This window comes from Mangifera indica, chromosome 5, assembly GCF_011075055.1.
Source record: "Mangifera indica cultivar Alphonso chromosome 5, CATAS_Mindica_2.1, whole genome shotgun sequence".
Taxonomy (NCBI): Eukaryota; Viridiplantae; Streptophyta; class Magnoliopsida; order Sapindales; family Anacardiaceae; genus Mangifera; species Mangifera indica.
This window is the reverse complement of record NC_058141.1, coordinates 15,705,034-15,722,528: the sequence shown is the minus strand read 5'-3', so window position 1 is coordinate 15,722,528 and position 17,495 is coordinate 15,705,034. Positions and strand designations below refer to the sequence as shown.

General features: G+C 34.5%; 3 protein-coding genes and 1 long non-coding RNA gene across 4 annotated transcripts; 2 read left to right on the top strand and 2 right to left on the bottom strand.

The window, feature by feature from the left end:
* Window positions 1–1,196: 1,196 nt before the first annotated feature.
* LOC123217501 (probable alpha-mannosidase At5g13980) lies at window positions 1,197–7,710 on the bottom strand. The gene is made up of 29 exons (XM_044638563.1): window positions 7,312–7,710; window positions 7,123–7,206; window positions 6,884–6,972; window positions 6,626–6,800; window positions 6,349–6,468; window positions 6,149–6,232; window positions 5,980–6,051; window positions 5,749–5,862; window positions 5,411–5,511; window positions 5,233–5,326; window positions 4,986–5,153; window positions 4,810–4,902; window positions 4,531–4,596; window positions 4,374–4,430; window positions 4,063–4,282; window positions 3,831–3,970; window positions 3,655–3,720; window positions 3,509–3,568; window positions 3,355–3,426; window positions 3,132–3,179; window positions 2,924–3,043; window positions 2,754–2,819; window positions 2,559–2,671; window positions 2,393–2,477; window positions 2,183–2,293; window positions 2,009–2,104; window positions 1,846–1,893; window positions 1,684–1,752; window positions 1,197–1,581 (listed from the first exon to the last, which is right to left on the bottom strand). Exons 1-29 carry the CDS (start codon window positions 7,507–7,509, stop codon window positions 1,381–1,383), a joined length of 3,030 nt encoding a protein of 1,009 aa, XP_044494498.1. The 5' UTR covers window positions 7,510–7,710; the 3' UTR covers window positions 1,197–1,380.
* Window positions 7,711–8,457: 747 nt separating this feature from the next.
* On the top strand, window positions 8,458–9,684 carry LOC123216907 (magnesium protoporphyrin IX methyltransferase, chloroplastic-like). Its single transcript, XM_044637565.1, has one exon. It carries the CDS (start codon window positions 8,787–8,789, stop codon window positions 9,186–9,188), a length of 402 nt encoding a protein of 133 aa, XP_044493500.1. The 5' UTR covers window positions 8,458–8,786; the 3' UTR covers window positions 9,189–9,684.
* A 39-nt stretch (window positions 9,685–9,723) lies between these two features.
* LOC123216908 lies at window positions 9,724–11,678 on the bottom strand. The gene is made up of 2 exons (XR_006502365.1): window positions 11,564–11,678; window positions 9,724–11,091 (listed from the first exon to the last, which is right to left on the bottom strand). It is a non-coding gene; the product is annotated as an uncharacterized LOC123216908 (long non-coding RNA).
* On the top strand, window positions 11,663–14,741 carry LOC123216906 (protein MHF1 homolog). The gene is made up of 4 exons (XM_044637564.1): window positions 11,663–11,805; window positions 11,929–12,000; window positions 13,841–13,921; window positions 14,027–14,741. Exons 1-4 carry the CDS (start codon window positions 11,679–11,681, stop codon window positions 14,173–14,175), a joined length of 429 nt encoding a protein of 142 aa, XP_044493499.1. The 5' UTR covers window positions 11,663–11,678; the 3' UTR covers window positions 14,176–14,741.
* Window positions 14,742–17,495: the final 2,754 nt, after the last annotated feature.

Below are 17,495 nucleotides of genomic sequence, written 5' to 3'. Positions count from 1 at the left end.
ATCTCATTAAAAATTTTAAAATATCTATTTTTTTTCACATTTTAATTAAATAGGAAAATAAAAATGTGAAAAAATATTTAAAAATATGAACAAAGTATACCGTTACAAATTTCCTAATTTTTATACCACTTACATATTCCGTTGAATTTCGCCATTAATTCAATAGATTTTAGATTTTTTTATTATTATTTAATCTTTTGAAGGTTGATTTTGACTTTTTAGTTTTTTACCCTAAAATACTTTTCCTCCTCTTTATTTATTTTCTTTCTCTCCCCTAAAAAATTTGAATGAGATAGAGTCACACTTTACATGGAATATTTCAACGGTGAGGGCACTTTTATTCAAATGCCTCACTTGTCATTCTATTGAGACAATGGAATCTATGGTAAATTATAAAGGCCAAAGGACTATTTTCCACCCAAACTATACTGAATTCTCAAAGTTTTCTCTGTTAATTTTGAAAATATCATTTACCAACCTATAGACCGTTAAACTTAATTGAATCCGTTGATCATATCATTTTTTCCCAAACCCTAAAAATTAACACTTTCCCCTTAACTCAAGTTTTAAAAAACTATATTTTTACCCTAGGGTTTCCAAACTTCAAATCCAAATTTTCTGATGACCACCGGCGATCTCCGAGCACTTACGCTCCCTCTTCGAAAACCCCTCTTTCCGATTGTGCTTCGTCCAACGCTCCTAGGCCTCATCGTCGATGAAGACAACGCGTCTTCGTCGAGACAAAGACAATTCATCTCAACGAAAATGACACAACGCCTAGGATTGTTGGACGATGCATGGTCGGAAAGAGGAGACGTCAGGGAGGAAGAGACGTCGTCTGGAGATCGTCGATCGTTGTTGAAAAATTCAATCGAAAGTTTGGAAACACTAGAGGGGGGGGGGAATGTAGTTTTTAAAAACTTGGGTTGGAGGGAAAGTGTTAGTTTTTAGGGTTTAGGGGATTAAATTAAGTTTATTTTTAATATTACAGATAAAATAACGATTTTGTCCTTGAATCTGTCAATCTGATTTTTTTTTAACAGTCTATGGATAGATAAATAAGTTTTCTAAAGTTAACGGATAGGAATTTATAGAAAACTCATATCTTGGGTGGGAAATAATCCTTTGGCCAATTATAAACGTAAATAATTTTGCTTAATTTTGAGAAATTTATAAAAAAGATCCGCTTTGACTCATTATTCGAAAAAGATTTTTTATTTTTTTTGTTTTTCAGTATCACTAGAATTCCAACATATAAACATGACCTAAAATTAATTTTAAAAAAGGACAAAACGTCTCAATATGACATGGAGATATTCCCTCAAGCAGCCCTATGAAATAGAAGACTTGATTCCCCTAAGCAACCTATGGGAATGCATTCTAATTGAAGTCGATAATAAAAGTCCGGATTTCCATTGGAGCAAGTTCAACTACCAATGCGGTTGGATCCACAGTTCCTCCCCTAACCACCTTAACTTCTTCTTCTTCAGAACCGCCTTCTACTTTCCAGACAAGCCTCTTCTTCTCCATTTCAGCTCTCTCTTGATTTGCAGATAAGTTCGTCTCTGTTACTTTGTTTATCTGAATGCAAGCATCACAAAAAATAATTAATTAATTAATTAATTTGCTTGGTACTTAATAGCGAGTTGACAAATGAATTTTCATTCATTGATTTGCCTCTACCTTCTTATTCGGGAACAGCCTTTTTAGTTCCACACTTGACATAACTGATAGCTCCTTGTCCTCTCCAATCTATAATTTCAAATACAGCCAATAAATGAAGTTAAGGCCATGGAATCTTTCCAATGATACAGGATTTTTATAAAATAATGAAAGAACAAATACCTCATATAAGTGTGCCAATCGAATGAGAACTTTCCCATCGTCAAGTTCCTGCAGAAATTCAAAAAGGTGAAATATTCAGCTCTTGGAATTTATGAACACATACATAAACATTTTTTTCAAGCATTTTCTTGAATTGTAACAGGGCATCCCCGTGAAATATTACCTGGAGGGTTAGCAGTGCAACATTATCGGGTAAAACATAGGAAGGATCCATCCCCGAAAAGCTAGCAACATGTGAACTTGCCCAATTATCTCCAGACTGGAAAAAGAAAGCTGACATTATGAGTTACAAATGGATTGCAATGACAATAAAAACACTTCTATTTCTTGCTTTAACCTGCTCACTGAAGGCTAATAGAAAAGGAGAATATATCTCCTGGCCATATGATCGACGCCACTTAGCACCCTCGCCTGATGGATCTATCCTGAGGTAATACTTTCCCAGGACCTGGTAGATTGTATGTTGATGAGGCAAAATAGATGTGAAAAGTATAGTTTCAGTTATCATTGAAATCCAAAGAACATAAATCAGTCAGAGTATGCTTACAGTTAGTCCTGTGCATTCACCAAAAACACAAACTGTTTCGTTTAGTGCCTCAGCAACACCTCTACTATCGTCATCATGCAACCTCCTGCAAGGAGAAGGAGATCCCATATAACATGTTTCTAGCGATGAATAATACAAATATGTAACTTGTATGGGAATACTGAACCTGTGGAGCATTAATTCTAATTCCCCATCTTTAATAGTGGAACCCCCTACTGATCGATCTACTAAGACTGATATCTCTGTATTATCATCTTTCATGTAAATTCCGAGATTAATCTGAAAGGAGAATCTAATAAGTGATGCCTAAGTACAATCATTAGACAACAAAACCCCATTCCTAATTTTAAAGTAAGCTTACAGGGTAGTAATTTCCAGCAATTGGTTGGTTCAATTCTAACTTCCAGTCTTTTCTATAATCTCGATTCTGCAAAAATATGATATCTCCAAAGTTAAGTAAAATCACAAATTAGTGCTACTGATTTTTCCCAGAGCCAAAAGATAAGAAATCAAAGTAAGAAAGCAACAAACCCTTTCAATAAAATCACGCCCACTGGAATCAGTGTAAAATTTTTTGTTGTTTTGTATGGTTGATTTAACACGAGTCACAACCTCTTTGCCAATTCCATCATCCATAGGTATCGGTCCAATCTAAAATTTATAATATTTATGTTGATCAAAGTTCCAACATGAAACTGTGAACACTTTTCATGAAAGATACAAATTACAATAGACTTACAGTAAACTCGAATTCAGCGTGATCTTTTTCCTTGTAAAGTCTTGTGACCTGTTCATTCATGCAATGTTTTAATTACTGACTGCACCAAAACAACATACTCTGAAAATCTTGGAGAATTGTTATACAATATGCCTATTTTAATAGTTTTCCATTAAACTTTGTTCATGCTTTTTCTTTGAAAAATAAACAAAGAAATCAATGCCAGGGTGAAGAGTTAAATTACCTGATATATCCATGGATTGATCCTCTGATGTACCTCATCCACCAGTGGTCCCCTTATAACGTTGAGAAGAACCTGAAATTTCAAACAGCTCCTTAATTTATCACAGTGGGTGTAAGTAGAGTGTTCATTTGTGAAGTGTTTCAAAATACTGTACCAGCTGTTGAGGATCGATAGTATGTGAACCATTCGGACGAAAGATGTAAGCTCCAGAGGCCTTCAAAATTTTATATCAAACACATTTGTTTCCATGTATAAACACACCAAGAATATAGAAGGAAAAAACTGCAAGTAATTCATTACCTGCTTATCACCGCTTCGACCAGCACTGTAATAATAGCTATACGACTGCTCAACTGGTTGCTCGACCTTTAATTGTAAACTAATTCAAATTAGATTTCCGTCAAGGCTTAAAATTTGAGATGAAGATACATTTTATTGAGTCAAAAGAATGGTCAATTGTCAACCAAATAACTTACCTTACTTCGGTTATTGATATATTGAATAAGCTTTCCTTCATTTACAGAATATGTAAGTTTCACATTTCCAGGCCCCACTTCTATTTTATCATTTTGAGCAGCTTCAGATTTGTAAAATGATTTAATCTCTGATGGAATCGCTGTGAGCATAAAGAGAGACACACAGAGCAATCAACTTTACATAAATTTTGTCAGATGTGTATTTTCACAATATGGCAACCACTTCTTTAACCTGTTTGTTTGGCACTTGAGATGATATAAGTGTTGTAACCAAGAGGTGCTACAGATGCTGAGAATGCAAGCCAATAATTTGGGGCCAGCTTCTTGGATTTCCCCAAATAAGCCACAGAATAGTAGTTTCTTAAAGTCTTATATGCATCTTGCATGGGCAGAAGTTGTGATTCGACTTCTTTTCCTTCAGAATCCTTTACAGTGACTTTCTCATTAAAAACCTGAAGTAAATTACAAAGTTTAGATGGTATGAAGATTAACAAAAAGGAAAACAGTAAGTTAAAATTTAAAAAAATAAAATAAAACACTCACAGGAATTCTAATAATATCCTCCCGTTTCCACCCAAGGGGATTGTACACAACCACCACCTACAGAAGAGAACATCGAAGATTACAAATATTTAAGTTCCAAGACCGATGCTGAAAAAACTTAGTAAAGAACGAATGGTCAACTAGGTATTCTCCTTACCAGGTTCTTCCCGGTAGACAGATCAACTTCTGATGGAGGACAGTAGCTTATATTCAGAAGTGGACACTGCAAGGCCAAAAAAAAAGGAAACCAGCATTTCTAAAATGTCAAATTTTGGGCAATACTTGAGTAAAGGAGTAAATTATATTGTGGTGGCTTTGAAGAGCTCGTATGAATTTGCTACAAATATCCCATTATAACTAATTTAAGAAGAATTATTAGCAACCCAGAATGCAAGTTTGAACAAAGATTTAAAAAGCAACTACTGAATTATAGTACCTGTTGAAACTTAGTCACCACTGGATTTGGACGGCCAGTTTTAAAGCATGACTCCGCAATGCAAGCGAGGGAGGCTGAAACAACTTCCTCAGCCTGCGAGGAAAAAAATATGCCGTTAGAAGCATTAGACTTCAGCATGCTGAAAAGAAGAATTTTGGAAATATTCAAGTCCTAACCTCCTTGTAGCCAATTGATAATCGTTTTGCATAATCGTAAGCAACATGCTGCTTTGAGGTACCACTAATTGCGTCGTGATGTTGTACAAGTGCTAAAGCATCAGCCAAAGAGTCAGTGGTTGGACCGGCTTTATTCTTTCCTTTAAAGAACTCCAATTGCCTAGCTGCCTGTTCATACATTATAATCAAATCAACATATGATGTCTAAAACTATGAGAGAATATAGAGATAGTAAGAAATGCCTCACCAAGTAGTAGGCGCTTATTGTTCTAGCATAGCCTTTCAGGCCAGGCCTACTGGTAAAATATCCAGTCCAGTATGCATTTACACGGTCCGCATATCTGATAAATCGATAATAGCAAAAACAGATTAAACATCAAAAGAATATATCATATTTGCCATTTGAAATTGAACTCCATACTCACGGGAAGTAGTCATCTGTTTTCAGGGGCCAGGCCTCATTTGCCGCATGCTTTGCATCAGTGTATATTGACGGGGTTGAGTACAGAGCATTCACACGCCCATCCTATTTCATTCAAACCAGTCATTCCATTAACAAAGAATAATGAGAACTTAAGGGTAAATTTTCAGGCTAGCTAACATGAAATCCATCTGCACAGTTAGGAAATGCCTAAGAAACTAAATATCATCCAGAAACAGAACAGGTCAACTTAAGTCAGATTAATGAAACATTAGAACTGAATAATTTTATTCAGCTACCAATTTTATAATGAAAAATGATTTGGGGTGAGGTGAAACAAACTTGATTGACATAATGAATAAACTTGTCCATCGCCCGGAACCATGTGTGTGCATATTGATACTTGAAATCAGTTCCCATGGTCCACATAACATGATTTGTCCGAGTTATGTTAGCCTGCAGAAAAGAAAAGTAATATTATCAGTGAAATTCTAAGTCATTCACATTTCAATTCCATTTTTTCATATAAAGTATGGCAAGTCAGAGAGTGTAAATTTAACACCAGCATCTTACTTGAGCTACAGCAGCGGCTACAAACTCATTGACACGCTGAGGGACATTATAATCAAACAAATCCATACTATCCTGCAAGTCAGGGAAGAACAGAAAAAAAACAAAAATAAAATCAAGTATGATCAGATACATGCATATGATGCTTTACTAAGTTACTAATATAAATTACCTGGATAACTGGGGAATCATCGTTAACTTCGTAGTAGAAATTATTGGGAGGTTCATAATTCTCAGGGAATGCGCCGGCAAAGATCTAAAAGGAACAATTCAGTCAGCAAATCCATTCCCCATTTAAAAACAATGGACAACAGAAAGCATATCTGATGCATGAAAATCAGAAACTTATAATCACAAAGGAGATAAAGTTACCTGTGCGGAAGAACCAAGACTCTTAGAGGCACGCCAAACAACCTCAAGAGACTTCTCATCTTTCCTTTTAGCTCTATCTTGATAGTCAATTCTTGCAAAGAAAAGAGAATCAAATCCAACCTAAACCAACAAGAAGAAAAATTGCTAAACAGTGTATACAGAAGGATGAAGGGGGCTAGTATAATTAAAAAAAATAATGGCCATCAATATGGAGTAGTATTTCCCTGGAGAAATTATCAGTGCAAATATTCACAACAGCAGGCTAAAGAGGCACTACCTCTGCACTCAACAGGTAAGCCTGCACTGCTGAATGCCCAAATGGATCAATTTGCCAACCAATTCTTGGAGTCAAATTGAATTCTTCTTTGATAAATCGATGTCCAAGAGTTGTTTGATCAATCATATCAATGTAATGTGCCGCAGCCTCATCATGCATGCACATACCACCATTTCTGCAGCCAAAATATGAATATCTCAAATCCTAAGTAATAAAAATGCTACAAGAAGTTGAAAGTTGACACATATCATATATTACATTAACTCGAGTTGACCCGATTTGATGAGCTGCTTCACAGTATTTTGGACTTCTTCGCTTTGGTCTCTCCACCACCTCTGAAAGAAAGCCTGTATTTTACAAAAACAAAAAAAGAACCATTAACCATTAGGATTCAAAAAATCAGCAGAAAGAATAAGGAAAAAACTCATTTGAGTAGTTTTCATTTTCAATGTTTTTTCGCTTCTTCACCATAAATAAAAAGAGAGCATAAGCCCTGCCTGTTCAACATATATGAACTTGCGATTCTTATCAGCCAACAATGCCGGAACTAAAGAGTCAAGCACATTCTGCACACAAGCACCCTGCATAATACACATAAACCAACAACAGGATTAATAGATAAAATCTCAAACTTTTTTATCAAAAACAGAATCCTTAATTAATTTTTAACACATGAGATATCTCACCTGGATGCTATTATTAGATCCAACATAATATTGATCCACAGTTTTCAACCAGCCAACATCATCATGACTGTGAGCCACCAAATGAACATTGATCTTCCCCGGAACAATCCCAGCTGCAGTATTATATCTCATATACTTCGACTCCGCACATATAATGCAAAACAAAAGGAGCAATATGGAATGAAATTGAATTGCCATTAAAGCCGGTTGTCAACAGTTACTTCAAGCCGCAATGGAGAGTCTAAATGTAAACAAGACTTAAGTTTTCCTGCGAGATTTCCTAAGAAGTCTTGATTAATTTCTTTCTCTAGTACTGCTTGATTGATAACAGTCACAGAACTTTATGCATAACAATCATATAATCAAGATGGAGTGTCAGTTTCTGAGCTTTATTTAGTGGTAGCAATAATATAAGACTGAGTGCACAGTCATGTCAGTCCAAAATTCCAGCGGGGACTCAGTGAAAATAGCGAGTCCGTGAAGATAAAAGGATCAGTTGCAGTCAAGTATATCCCCCCGTATCTTGACTAATCGATTTTCAGTTGCTTTTATCCAATGGATTTGTACACGTTTAACTTCGCCTATAGATAATTAATAAATTAGTTTGATCACTACTGATCTAAATCAAAAATAGTTTGCAGACAGAAATCGTCTATCTACGTTTGAATTGTAATCCGTTGATTATTTCATTCAAAATCTTCTTGAAATTTCCCTGAAAATGGGATTAGCAAGGGATTTAATTGTTTATATCTCGGTTAAAGTTTTTTAATTTTACTTATAAATATAATTTTTTAAGTTAAAATTAGTTTATTAAAAATTATTTTTTATTAATTTAAGTTGTGATTTGTGACTTAAAATTATAATGGGTAAGATGTTTTACATGTCAACGGTCGAGATTATTTCTGCAAACAAGAAAGGGTTTCAAGATTTGGCATATTCAGAAGTTTAGGTAGAATCATGATATGATTGAAGTAATAAACAATTTAAATATGGACGACGAAGGAGACAAATTTGCCAATATAAATATTTTTTCAATTAATTTGTTTTGTTTTCCTTTAATCCTTTGTTGAATATTACCTTTATGTCCACTATTTAGATTCCCATACCCATTCAACCACCTTTATTACCACCGACAACAGAACTCCAAAACCCCATATCATAATTTAAGCATCTACACTGAAACAAACACTCTAAGACAAAAAGCGGGCCCCACGAAAATCCATCGCCTATGGCCCACCTTATCTTATCTCTAACTAACCAATGTCATCGTCACCACGAACTGCACTGCTCGCTTCCCGCCGCGCAACCGCCATTTCCTCTTCTCCGGTGACCTCATCGGCCGGAGACACCATTGTACCTTATTATTAACTTTAAATCCTTTAATTAAAAATGGCCTTTTCAGCTTCTATATTCTCTCACATTCCGTTCCACTTTAACCTAGTGTACTCTCTCCAAAACGCACCAAACCAATCGAAATGATGCTAATACCACCGGCCGCCATCCCCCCTCTCTCCACCGCCACTACCACCTCCGTCCCTGACTTTTCCACTCTTGCCGTTATAAGGGGTGGCTCCATTGCCGCACTGGCCGCCTTGCTTTCCCTCGCGGATCCAGTGCGCCGGTGCCGACTACAGGCGGAGGAAGTCGGTGGCGGAGATAAAGAAGTAGTGAGAGAGTACTTCAACAATTCGGGTTTCCAAAGATGGAAGAAAATTTACGGTGAGAATGATGATGTGAACATAGTTCAGCGTGATATTCGGCTGGGTGACGGGAAAACCGCTGAAAATGTGATGACGATGTTGACAGAAGGAGGGTCTTTAAGAGGAGTCACAGTTTGTGATGCCAGGTGTGGGACTGTGAGTCTGTCTATTCCGTAAGCGCCTTACTCTAAGCTTTGCACCAAAGACATTTTACTGTGATTTGTTAAAGAGGGTGGGAGAGTTGTGTCCCGGGCCTTCAAAGCAACAAGAGCATATCTCCACGCAGAGGCAGATGTGGAGAGAGCGCTACAAAAGTTTGGGTGGAAAATAAGTAAGAGAGGCTTAATTACAGCACAGTTCTACTTTGCGAGGCTCTTTGAGGCTATCCCTGCATAGAGGGAAGAAAGGTTAGATCCGGATTTTTCCTTATTCCTCTTTTTCTTTTGCTATTAATTGTTAGGAAAGTGGTGCAGGTTTTTTGTAAAGCCCCAAATTTTGTTGTAGCTCATCATTGTGTACACATATTATGCATCTGTCATCTATATTAGATATCCCTGTTAGGACCTAATTTTGAGCCACTTGGAAGATTTGGCACAATTTTTATCCGAAATTTCAGTGTGATCAACTTGTTACCTTACAAGTTTTCATTGGCAATACAAATCTTTTAAGAGCAGAATATCACTGATATAGATTTTGTTCTGGAGCAAACTGATAAGTAACAAGATAATGAGTCTTGCAAATGATACTAGATAATTCCAATATCACATTGCTAAACCATAAGATCTCTCTTATCTGACAATGCGCCACTTTACCTACCTTATTTCAGTGCTAAACCAGAAGGGAGGAAAAGATTGGGGTGAGATCTTGGCAGATAGTGGAGCGTCTTGTTGATCACGGATTTGAGAAAGAAAGTAAAAGCATGCCTGAGATCTGTTGTGGTGTCTATTAGACATTTCCCATATGTTCAGCTACACTGGTGGGAGTTTTGCTAGGATCTCTGCTATTGCATTTTCTCCTAGAAATTATTAGCAATTCTCAGTAAAGCATCTGTGAGCTTATTCACGGCATGCTATCCAAATGCTCTTTCCTTTGGTCCCTATCCGGTTGGCAATTGATGTTATGTGCTTCAAGTTGGGCATTTGGCATGCTATTGTTCCTCTCTAGAACCTTGATCAAGCGATACCTCATGTTCATGTCCTCAGTAACACATAATGACAACCTCCTCTTCCAGTTTTCCTGAGATGTAGATCCTGTACATTTACTTGATTCTCGAAACTTCTCTTTCCTCATACCTGCAAGACAAAAAACTAATTTTAGATATTAATTTCCTTGAATGATCTAGGATTCAGATATTAGAAACAACTCCTAGAAAGTAACAAAGTCACTGATATCTGAAGTTTCAATAATGTTGATACAAAATGACTGATCTGAAATGTGCAAAGGGCTAGCAACTGTCTTGTTGGGACTTGCTTTTCCATATGTTTCTTTTTCTTGGCTCTGGTCAATTTCCTTGTATCCAGGTGGTTCAGAATCGGATAAACCACCTTCTGCAAGAACTTGCTGACTGCTATCCACAAGTGTTCCTTCCTTGTTATCTCCATCTTCTTTCTGTGCCATTGTCATGATCTCATAACTCTTACCATCTTCTGGAACTATAATGGTTGAAAGCAGTGCCAATGGAACTGCTGGCATTAGATTCCCATTTTTGATCTTATTGAAATCTACAAGAAGATTACTCCATCTTTTCTGGCATTGTACTGGTGCTCAGTTCACACCATGCTGTTTACAGTATGATGAGATTGAATCCCACTTGGATTTATTGTGGCCCAGTGCAAAGCCTGAATTCGAAGGTGATCCTCTTGAATTTGGCTCTCTTCAACTCTTTTACCTTGTAAGAGAACAAAAGTTTCTTGTCTTGCCCATCGAGGGTGTCTTGCTGTCTTAAGTTTGCCATCACTTCCATCTGGCATTTGTTTCCTGCTAGATACATTTGGCAAAGAACTAGTATTCTTGTGCATTTCAGCCAGGACAGATGACTTTGTTCAACACTCAAATTGCCATGCTGCAGTGTTCTGTCCCCCTGTATCAACTTAAATTATGAACCAAACCAGAAATTTGATGCCCCAATAAAAATAAAAAGAAAAATTTTCTAATGTTCATAAAGAACCCAAATTGCTATAAAAATCTCTAAACAGTCAATGGTAAACATGGTAAGGTACTTAATGACAAGTTTTAACTTAAACAGGCAAATTCCATAAAAAAATAGTTACTTGTGTTGCCAACTCAATCATCAATAGCTGTTGATTTTTTCTTTTCATTTTCTAAATCTTGTATTATTTCAAACAAGAAACAAAATCAGAGTTGAAATTCTTACAATTTGCCCTTTGTATATATTAAAATGATGACCACAATTATGGATTATAATAAATAATCAGTGATGTAGACAGCCATATAATTCTCTAATTAGTGCAGCAAAGCAAAATGATGCGTCTAAACTCTTAATTGGGCTTCCCCAAGGACCAAAACCAAACAGACCATGCTCCAACACCAACCTTTAAACGTTGCGTTTAAGCCCCATTCCTTTGCCGCTCCCTTTTCCATCTCATTTATATTATTTTCTGTAAGGATCATCACGAAACAGAATAACCTAGATAGCTATAGCTTGCAATGGAAGGAGATGGAAATAAAATCGATGTGCAGAAAGAAGAAGAAGAAGAAGAAGAAGACGAATCTGTAACCAATATCTTAAGAGACCGATTCCGTCTGGCCAGTATCTCTATCGCCGAAACCGAAGGTTAGATTCTTTCGATATTCACTCCTTATGCTCATTTTAGTTTATTTTGACAATTTTAATGCGAGGTCCTATAAACTAAAACTCACCGCTTTCAGTTTAATTGTCCTTCGTTTGTTCGAGCAGCACAGCGGAACGGCTTGGAAATATCTGAACCGATAATAGCTTATATTGCTGACTTCGCCTTTAAATACACAGGTAAGAATCACGCAACAAAATTTGTGGATTTTTTTTTTTTTGTATTTTTCTACTTTATAAAGAATATATTATCATTTGCTATACTTTATATCAATCACTTGTCGTATTTCACTTTTTGAAATTTTTTTTCTTGTTATGTGTGGCAATTTGTTTTAGTGCAGCAATTGAGTCGCTACATTGTTGATTGGAACAAGGCTCTTGGCGGGTTTTATTTTCTATTTTGAAGTGATGATGACAAACAAATAAAAAAATTGACTAAACTAGGTTTTGAAGCCTAATAAAATTATTTGATAAATAAAACTTATTTTCTAAATTGCTTATTCTTAGTGTGAATCCCAAATATTAGAAAATTGTGAATCCTAACCATCCAAGATTCTGTGCATATTGATAATATATGTATAATTGTTAACTAATAAGTTTTATTGGCTTTTCTTGATGAAGAGAAGTTTTAATTTGCTAAGAGAGATATGTTTTTTGTGGACAATAACAGTAATATGTGTAAGGTAGAACTTTTGTCTGTTCACAATATAAACAAAACTAAAAATAGTAGTTCGATTTGCTTGTCAACATTATACCTGATGGATTTAAGGATCTCCAGAAGAGTCCAATAAGAATGGATTCGATCCATAATAGCTTAATTATATCTGTTTTGATTACATGATTTTGGTGTTACATGCTTATTATAATTATTACTTGCTCAGGTTAAAAAATTCTGCCTTGTTTCCATAACTATTTCTCTTAATATTGAATAAGATATTAAGATTTTACAGACTGATATGTTTCTTATCATCTATATGGCCTCTATGAATTGAGGTATGGCATGAGGATTGATGAAACCCACTACTCAAGAGTTTTGTTGAGCTGAAAATGATTCTGTTGTCAGAAAAATGAACATTTTGATAGCATTAAGATTATGATTGTGAGATTTACAATTGAAAAGTCTTTCTGGTAAGATGTTACACAAATTAATGATATCAAAGAAGTTTACTTAGTTTGACAAGCCAAAGAACTTCAGTTACATAAGACTATATACCATCAGACGATGCAAGCATTTTTTAGGTATGTGAGCATATTAGTAGATTACTCGTTACTTCATCATATAAAGAAATATTTTGCTTTACCAAATAATACCTTAGTCTAGTAAGTGTACTTGTGTCACTTCCTTCACAGTTGATGCAGTGAAGATTTCATTATAATGCTGATAAGAAAATTGGAATGTAAGTGAAAGAACTTCTATAGTCAATCAAGAGGAGTTGATGCAGGGGGGTGGGGGTGGGTGGGGATGTGTGTGTGTAATTTTGATAGTGATAATTTGATGAAAATTTTCTGCGGTTTACAGTTGCTAAATCCATTCATGAAGAATTAGTTTGGAAGTATGCTCAAAAGTTAGGATAACTGTGAGATTGGGGCAGCTCAACTTTAAGTTTTCATTCATGGTAATTACTAGTCATGAGGAGGTTTTTCTCCCACTTTGTTATGTATATGATAGCTATCCATTGAGCAGCATTTATTTTCTGATGTTTCAGAATAATGCTCTGAAACAGACCTATCTACCTCACTTGTTGAGTATTTGTCCAAATTCCTGCCAGTAGCTTGAACCTCTATCATGCCTTATTCACTAATTGCAGCTGGTATTATTTATGTTATAAATTGAGCCATACTTGATGGTTTTAGAATTCAAATTTATTTAACAAGTTCCATTTTACATTTGCATTTTGTTCTGTTGGAAAGCATTTAGGGGGTGAGGTTTTTTGTCATCAGCTGTGCCATTAATGTGCTCTGATCATTGTAACACCAATTTTCATTGAACTAATCAAGAGGAACACCTTTTGAAACTCAGAACAGCTTGCAAAGGATCTTGAGCTATTTGCACAGCATGCTGGACGTAAAACTGTGAACACTGAAGATGTCATACTTTCAGGTGAGTTTCCAAAGTCCGTGGACTATAATTGTCATTGAAATTGAATATGTATTATTGAATTTCCCATAGAATGCTGTATCTCATGGTCTCTACCCTTGTATTCAGCTCATAGAAATGATCATTTGGCTACCTTATTAAGGTCATTTTGTAATGATTTGAAAGCAAAAGAACCCCAATCAGAGAGGAAACGGAAGAAAGCTTCAAGAAAGGAAGATAAAGCTACCACCAGTGTAGTGCATGTTCCTGATCTTTAACACTTTTTGGGTTTGTGAACTGATTTGATAATCAGGCCCAATTAAATCACTCATCACAGTCACACCCCGACAATTTACCTGACTTCTTGGACAATTAAGTCCTAGTGTGGGTGAGGTGCATTTCCTCTAAAATCCTAGTTCATGCAAATTGTTGATCAACTACATGAGATAAGCTGGAAAGTGAAGGTTTCGCTTTAATTATTATATTGATTGCTTCTTGATGTATTATTGCACAATTTTTTTTAACTTTTTAATGTGGAATGTGAAATAGTTGAAGAAAAGTTCCTATTGGCCTTTTGTCAGGGAACTAAGTCGGAAATTCATGGAAGTGTCATGACTGTATGAGCCCTCTCAAAGTTCCAATCTCAGGTGAAGAAGCCTTCACAGAATGTTAATGTTTATTCGGGGGGTTTGCTTATTCATTTTTTACTTTTAAAACTTGAAAAGAGTATTGATTTGGAAGCCACATTGAATGTTGAGCCTCTAACATTGTTAACATGTTTAGTTCGACCTGGTCAAACCTTTTGCTTTATTCGAACTTGAACCACTTTAAACTGGATTCAATACTTTTTAACTGGCCTAACCTTACTTGTAAATTTACTTTTCAAATTTGTTTGGTGATAAACAAGTGGACATAACACTAATTCGGCCATGTGATATGAGAAAACTTCATAGTTATTTTTTAAAGTATAGGAATAGATCAGAATTTGCAATATTCATCTGAAAGCTCTAACAGGAATTTAACATTTTAGGATATTATTTTTTTTTTTATTATATAAGTTGTTAACTATGCTTATCAGAAGGACATGCCAGATTTCGGAGCAGATGGGCCTTATCAAATGCATTTATGAAATGTCCCCTTAATCTTGAGTCAGTCTCTAGCCAATTGACATCCACGAGAAGTTGTTTGTTTGGAATTCATAGATAGTAGGCTGTTATTGTCCCTTTTCTTATCTGATTGAGACAGCACAACGCACATAGAATCAATTTTAAATAAAAATGTCTTGGGAGTTGAAAATATCAGAAAGTAAATAAGTCATTTTGTCAAGTTTGTTAATGTTTAGATTATGAAGGAATTAGATTTTGCATGTGCTGTAGCTAAATTAAATTGCAATCTTTTCCCAAAACATTTGAATATCATAGAGAAACGCTGCTCTAAAAGTACGTAAGTGGTGAAATTAGTCACAATGGACTTACTCTGGAAAAGGTGTTTCTATTTCCAAAATTTCTTTAAATGATTGGACAGGTGGCCGAAAGGTCCGTAAATCTTACAACTTTTGAGAAGATCTCAAAGTTTTGTTGATTTATATGGTGGGTCAGAATATGAGAAATACTGACTGACTTATGTTGGGAGTTTTAATACGAATTTTAAAATCTATGTAGTTAGTAGTAATATAAAATACAGATGTTTGAGGCTTGCTTGTGAGTTTGACGTATGTGTTTGATATCATTTAATGTAGAACCATTGGAGGAATAAAAAGTGATAGTGGTAATTGTTGAAACTGAAAGGCAAGTGGAGGGCGGGAAGGGTAATTGAAGTGGTATGAAAAAGTGGTGTAGTTTGGATAGGGAGTAATGAAACTGACTTTTTGGCAGTATCTTAATTTAAATGAGTCAGATGGGATGGATAATGAGACTGAGAGTCTCCGTGCTTTTTCAGTAGTCTCTTTTCAATCTCGCCACATTCATCCACGCGTCGCCTTTATAAAATTTAAATAATGAATATATATTTATATATATTATCATATAATTTAAAATTATTTTATCATATAATAATATATAAATATATATATTTAAAATAAATAAATATAATATTATTTTAATTTAAATTTTAAAACAAATCATTATTATTTTTTATTATATATGAATAAATATAAAATATCTCCTATTTACTATATATGAATTTTTTATTTATGTTTTTGGGATTAAAATATACTGACGCATGAAACACACGCCTACGTAACGGTAACACTCTCACAACCCTACTCTACACTTTAGACAATCACAGCCAGAGATAAGTCACCCAATTACTCCAAGTCCACATGTGGCATCACCTTATAGGCCAGAATCATTCATACTGCTTTTTGAACATGTTTTTTATGGGTAGATTGTTTTTAATTATTCTTGTATGGCTATTTTATTTTTTATTATTAAAAATTTCGATAATAACATTGCACCAAACCAATATGAACCTGTCTCACCCAAATCAAATTGGAAGGTAACGTAAGGGTTAAATTTTCAGGTCTGTACATTTCTAAATAGTCACTCCAAAGGATTTTAAAATCTTTTTTCATATTAATTACTGGAAAAGCCCATCTTGCCGAGTTTCAAACTCATATCTGTGAAACTGGATAAATAGAAGAGTAGTTTAAATAAAAATTCCTAATAGGCCAAAAGATTTATTCCCATGTAAGGTGTAATGAAATTTCAAGTGACCTTCTTCCAATTTTTTAAAAATATAAATACTCCTTTACAAACAAAATTATATTAAAATATTTAGTTAAAGTTAATGATAAAATTGTATTTTTAATAATATTATTAAAAAATTATATAATTAATCTTATTTTTTTCCTTAAGTTTTAAAAATTAACATTTTATCCCTACATAAAGTTTTTCAATTTTAAAAAAATCATATTTCCCCCCACTCCAAACCCTCTATGAGATCATTTTATATTTAACAACCGTTGAATCCACCATAAACTGTTATCTTCGAAGTCTTCTCTCTATTCAACCATCAAAAATTGAATTTTCAAATAAAATTTATCTAAAAATCTAGATAACTTTTGTCTAGTTATGATGTTCAAATAGATAGTTTGGACTTCATTTAGACGCATTATCGTTTGGATAAAAATTGTTTAAATTACTAGGTGATATGACTTAAGGAAAGATGGTTAAATTTTTTTCAAAGGGTTATGATTGAAAGCACTGTCATTAGTAGCCAAAGTTTGAAAAAAGAAAATCCTAAGTTGTAAAAAGAAAATGTTACTTTTAAACGTTTGAAAACTTTAAATAGAAATCAAGTTGTTACTTTTTAGAATTAAAAAAATATTATAATTTTTATATTTTTAAATTTTTTATAATGATTTTATTTTTAATTTTATCTTAATTTTTAATAAAATTTTATTAATAAATAAGGGGTTTATATTTTTAAAAATTAAAAAAAAGTTATTTTAAGGTTTCACTTTTGGCTTTTTCTAATATTGATTGGTCGTTGGCAAAATAAAGAAAATATAAATGGTGGCAGCCAGCATATAAAGTTTGACACAGTTATCAATCACATGGATCATCACGCTGTGTGTCCACTTCACCTCTCAGTCTAA